Raw genomic sequence first — 4348 nt, forward strand, 5'->3', positions numbered from 1 at the left:
ATTTTCAGTAATATTATTAGAAAAGTATATTTAGTGGAGAGTAAAGTTTAGAGCTGGAGGTCGAAAACGAACAATTGTTTGAACGGATGGAACAGAACGGAACGGACTTCCGTTCCGATATCTGTCCCGGGAAAAATTTCCATCATTTTCGTCATTCATCACCGTTCTGTCATCATCCGAAGTACGTCATTCGTTCGTTTCGTCAATCGTCCAACAAAGAAAATGGAACGGAATGGACGTCACGGTGATGAAACGAATGTCTTTGAACCCCCTTCTTTGGCATCGTCCCCCTCTTAGGCATCATTCTCCACCCCCCCCCTCTTCTTTGGCGCCGTCTATCCCTTCTTCTCTCCGCTCTCCCCCTCTTCGGCTGTCCGCTGGCCCCTCTTCATCTGTTGACTCTCTCCCCCTCTCTGTATATTGCCCCTCTCCCTCTCTTCGTCTATCCCTTCTCCCCCTGTGCGGTCGTCGCCTCTCGCCTTCTCTCTGCCTCTCGGCTCTCTACCTCTTCCTGGACCTGCGGATCTCTTCCTCTTCCTGTAAGCAATTTTTGAAGAAAAAAAAATCTCTGTTATCTAATTCTGCTGTGTCTTTTCAAATACACATTGTCAAAATGTTTGCGGTGATTCAGCTGTGATCCTTTGTATCTATCATATATCACAGATGCAGGTTTAATATCACCTGCATCTGTGATTTACAATTTTACGCTAATTTTTTTCTTTCCTCTGGCCTCTAATTTTTTGGACTCATGCAGAACGTGTGGTAGTAGACGTAGTTGAGTGCGCTTGCGTTATTGAGCTTCCAGAGTTAAAGGTGAGCTTTTAATCTTGTAAATCCAAATTGATTTACTAGCTACAGACATCTATGTCATTGTTAATGATTTGGTTCAGCGAGAAAAAAAATTGGACTCATTACTTAATGAAGTGCGATCTGAAGAACTTTCAGCACGATGCACCTTCCTGCAAACTGGACGGGTACTATTTTCAGCACAGAATACGCTGCCCAACCCCTTGGGCAGAGCCGAGAAAGGGAGGGGACGGGCAGCAGTGAGCGTGTGGGTGGGGGGGGGCAGCGGGAGCGCGGGAGGGAGGGGGTGGGCAACGGCACTGGGCGTCATCAATAGTCCTCCGTTATTTCCGTCATTCATCCTTCATTTTGTCATCCCGGATGATTAATGATGAATGATGGAGATCCCACCATTCAGTCATCCGTCCGTCGCCATAGACAATGACGGATGATGAAAGATAAAAGGACGGATGAAGAAACATCATCCGTTCAACAGCTCTAGTAAAGTTATACAGTGGCCCTAAGAAAAAGAGGCATAAATTAGTGTTCCATATACAAATATAAAATGGATCATTCTAATATTATACCCCCTGTGCCCTGTGCACCACTAAAAACTCTCTTATATGCATCTCAATTTGATAGAGGGAAATACGGCTATAAACCATCAAGGATGACCCCGTAGATGTCGTTCTCGGAGAGGTCCAGGACGGCGAGATTGGGGAGCGACGCGAAGTCGAGCTCGGCTAGGCTTCCGGAGAGATTGAATCCCCCGAGCTGGATCCGGACCACGCTGCCCATCGCGTTGCAGGCGACGCCGCGCCATCGTCAGGGGCTCGCCGGGGAAGCGCCGGAGCCGAGCCGCCACGAGCCCAGCGGCGCCGCCTCGTCCAGGCTCGCCTTCCAAGTCAACAGCGCCTCCGCCTCCGTCGCCGCCGCCGGCGGCGGCTGCGGCAGCAGCAGAGACAAGGCCAGGGCCAGAACGAGAACCGTCATCGAGGAGTCAACCTATGAGAAACAGGGGGCGAAGAAAGAACGCAGCCGCCTGGGACCCTTCTCCGAACATACCTCTTAAGGTCAAGACTGCATGGTGACTCCCTTGGTATGAATTCACGGTTTTCACACGACGGCAGATTCGTTTGACTTGCTGCCCGGATTCCATCAAAAACGGACAACGAACTGAACGAAAGCTCGGCTCCAATCAACTCTGACGGCGTTCATCAGATAAGAGGCTTTCAAATCGGCTTCATGCCCCTTGTTCACGTTTCGTGGGAACCGAAACTAATTTCGTTCCACGGAAAGAAAAAAAGGAAACAAAAAGGACAAAGATCTGCAAACGGAAGACTATATGGCCCAAGAAAAGCAACGGCGAGATTACAGGCGAGAGCATTAACAGAGGAGCAATTCTACAAGACGCAGCGCACCTCAGTCAGACGCGAAGAAGATCGACGGAGCGGAGCGGCATCGGCGGAACGCTCGCAGCTGCCATCCATTAAATTTGGAGGTGGCCGCGGCCGGGGGGGATCTAAGATAAGTCCAGCCTTACCCAATAATACCGGCCGGGGAGCGGGCGGTCGTTCACCGGATCGAAATTGTACCTGGGAAGAAAGACTTCTTCTCTGAGACGACGAAGACGATCGAGAAGTCGATCCAATCGAATGATTCGATCGATCCTTTTGGTCGATCCGATCCAGATTCCAGAAAGCCATAAGCCGGTCGACAGTAGATCGGCTCGGGATGCGACCGATAAATTCGATTCGCCGGACACGCACTTACGAGACATACCTGTCGAGGAGGATTTTCTGCTGGATTTGCTCCGCGGCAGTGAAGAACGCCTCCAGCTCGCGCGAAAAAGAGTTTGCCACGGTGGCAGAACATGTCGGCTTCTCTGCTCGCCTGTGAGGGAAAAAAGTCCACGTGGCAGAACACGTAGGATAAGTCAAGTCCAGCACGGAGCGCGACTGTATCGGAAATATTGAACTTACTCTTCGTTGCACTCGGTACTGGTCTTGGCGCAAGCCTTCGTCACGACCGGAGAAGACTTTTCGAGGCGGCGGTTGCGGAGTCGGAGATAACAAGCATCGCTGTTCTCTGCTTTAACGGTCGGAGAAGGAGATGGAGAGGAAGATCTTTGAAGCCCCTGAAGAGCAAGGGTTCTTGCCCTGGTGCGAACGCCGAGCGACGACTGGAGCGAGACCTCCATTACAGCGACATCCTCTGCGACATTTCCCTTCTTGAAGTACTTCCCCATGGGTTGGAAGAGGATGAAGAGAGACTCGAGACTGTCGAGATGAGGGGAAGAACAAGATGAACTGGCCGATCTCGACTCCGAAGAGAGACTGAGCCTGTCGAGATGAGGTGGAGAACAAGATGAACTGGCCGATCTCGACTCCGAAGGGGGACTCGAGACTTTCGAGATGAGGAGGAGAACAAGATGAACTGGCCGATCTCGACTCCAAAGAGAGACTCGAGACTGTCGAGATGAGGTGGAGAACAAGATGAAGTGGCCGATCTCGACTCCTTGATCGAAAAAATGGGGAGAATGCATGCAAAGGAGATGCGGATATATATAAAGGCGGAGAGTAAAATGGCGTTATGAGACTGAGGTAACCGACCTTGTAACGGCTTCAAGATGACCGAGGAAACGAACGATGGAACTGAACTTCAAGCGACGGAAGGCAGAACTGTCGTTTGATTCTTCGAATCTCCTGCCGTTTTGATGAAGAACTCCGATTGCCGGTTCCTCTACCAAAGAGGAATAACTTCTAATAAGACGTCGGATTCCGCGAGCGGCTGCTCAGGAGAAGTTATTTCTGAGGACACGGATCAATTTACACAATATAAAATGAGGAGTTAGAATGTCAGATTATTTTAATAAGAGAAGAGAAGGAACCTCTTGAACTTGCTATCCCGCGGGAACTTTAATCTACAAGAAGATTTCTCACTGATTAATGCAGGCCGCCCGACGATGTCGCCAAGGAATCATTTTTCAACTATTTTTTAAACCGCGAATGTTCTCAGTCTAGGACAAAGGAGTCAAAGATGAGGATTCTCCCGCCTCGCCACAGATGTCGGCCGTGGCCCGCCGTATTCTCGGACAACCGACAAGGACGGCGCATAGGATACCTCTCTATGAAGAGACAAGTGGAAAGTGCGGTCGGTTGTCTCTTCCCCCCCTCTACTCTCTAACTTTCCCCCCTCACTTTCCGCCGGCCTCATTAAATTTCAGGGCTGTAGATCGAACAGGAGCTTCGACGGTTGACAGTGATTAGAAAGTCAGCCAGGAGGTGATGGAAGATTGGCCAAAGCGAGTACGTCGTTCCAGTATCAACCTCCTCCATGGCCACTCCTCTTACTCCAATCGGCTTTACCGCGATTTCCTGAACATCGAAACGTGGAGGAGCCGCGGGTGCTGAAACGCGTCTCTAGCGAACAGAACATGAACGAAGAAATTAGCCATACCTTCTTTTGCGTTCTTTGAATTCGATTTCGGACAAGACTTCGAACAGCAGACTTTCGGGAGCTCGATCCGTGCTTGCCGATCCAATGACTGAGAATCAAAGAT

At 50.2% G+C, this 4348-nt stretch overlaps 1 protein-coding gene and 1 long non-coding RNA gene across 2 annotated transcripts; one reads left to right on the top strand and one right to left on the bottom strand.

Annotated features, from left to right (window-relative positions):
* The first annotated feature begins 322 nt into the window (after window positions 1-322).
* On the top strand, window positions 323-1172 carry LOC144710512 (uncharacterized). Its single transcript, XR_013583304.1, has 3 exons — window positions 323-539; window positions 755-813; window positions 937-1172. It is a non-coding gene; the product is annotated as an uncharacterized LOC144710512 (long non-coding RNA).
* A 167-nt stretch (window positions 1173-1339) lies between these two features.
* Window positions 1340-3331, bottom strand: LOC144710510 (cyclin-dependent kinase inhibitor 5-like). The gene is made up of 3 exons (XM_078584315.1): window positions 2769-3331; window positions 2569-2679; window positions 1340-2381 (listed from the first exon to the last, which is right to left on the bottom strand). Exons 1-3 carry the CDS (start codon window positions 3329-3331, stop codon window positions 2309-2311), a joined length of 747 nt encoding a protein of 248 aa, XP_078440441.1. The 3' UTR covers window positions 1340-2308.
* Between the last annotated feature and the right edge of the window lie 1017 nt (window positions 3332-4348).

The sequence above is a fragment of the Wolffia australiana genome, chromosome 12, assembly GCF_029677425.1.
Source record: "Wolffia australiana isolate 7733 chromosome 12, ASM2967742v1".
In the NCBI taxonomy this organism is placed as follows: Eukaryota; Viridiplantae; Streptophyta; class Magnoliopsida; order Alismatales; family Araceae; genus Wolffia; species Wolffia australiana.

What these genes read in the sequence shown, in the direction of transcription:
- LOC144710510 (XM_078584315.1), bottom strand. Translation starts at nt 3,331, where the DNA reads ATGCATTCTCCCCATTTTTTCGATCAAGGAGTCGAGATCGGCCACTTC. An exon ending in AGTACCGAGTGCAACGAAGA is followed by an intron (nt 2,680 to 2,768) that starts GTAAGTTCAATA and finishes TTTCCCTCACAG; the next exon opens with GCGAGCAGAGAAGCCGACAT. An exon ending in CAGAAAATCCTCCTCGACAG is followed by an intron (nt 2,382 to 2,568) that starts GTATGTCTCGTA and finishes CTTTCTTCCCAG; the next exon opens with GTACAATTTCGATCCGGTGA.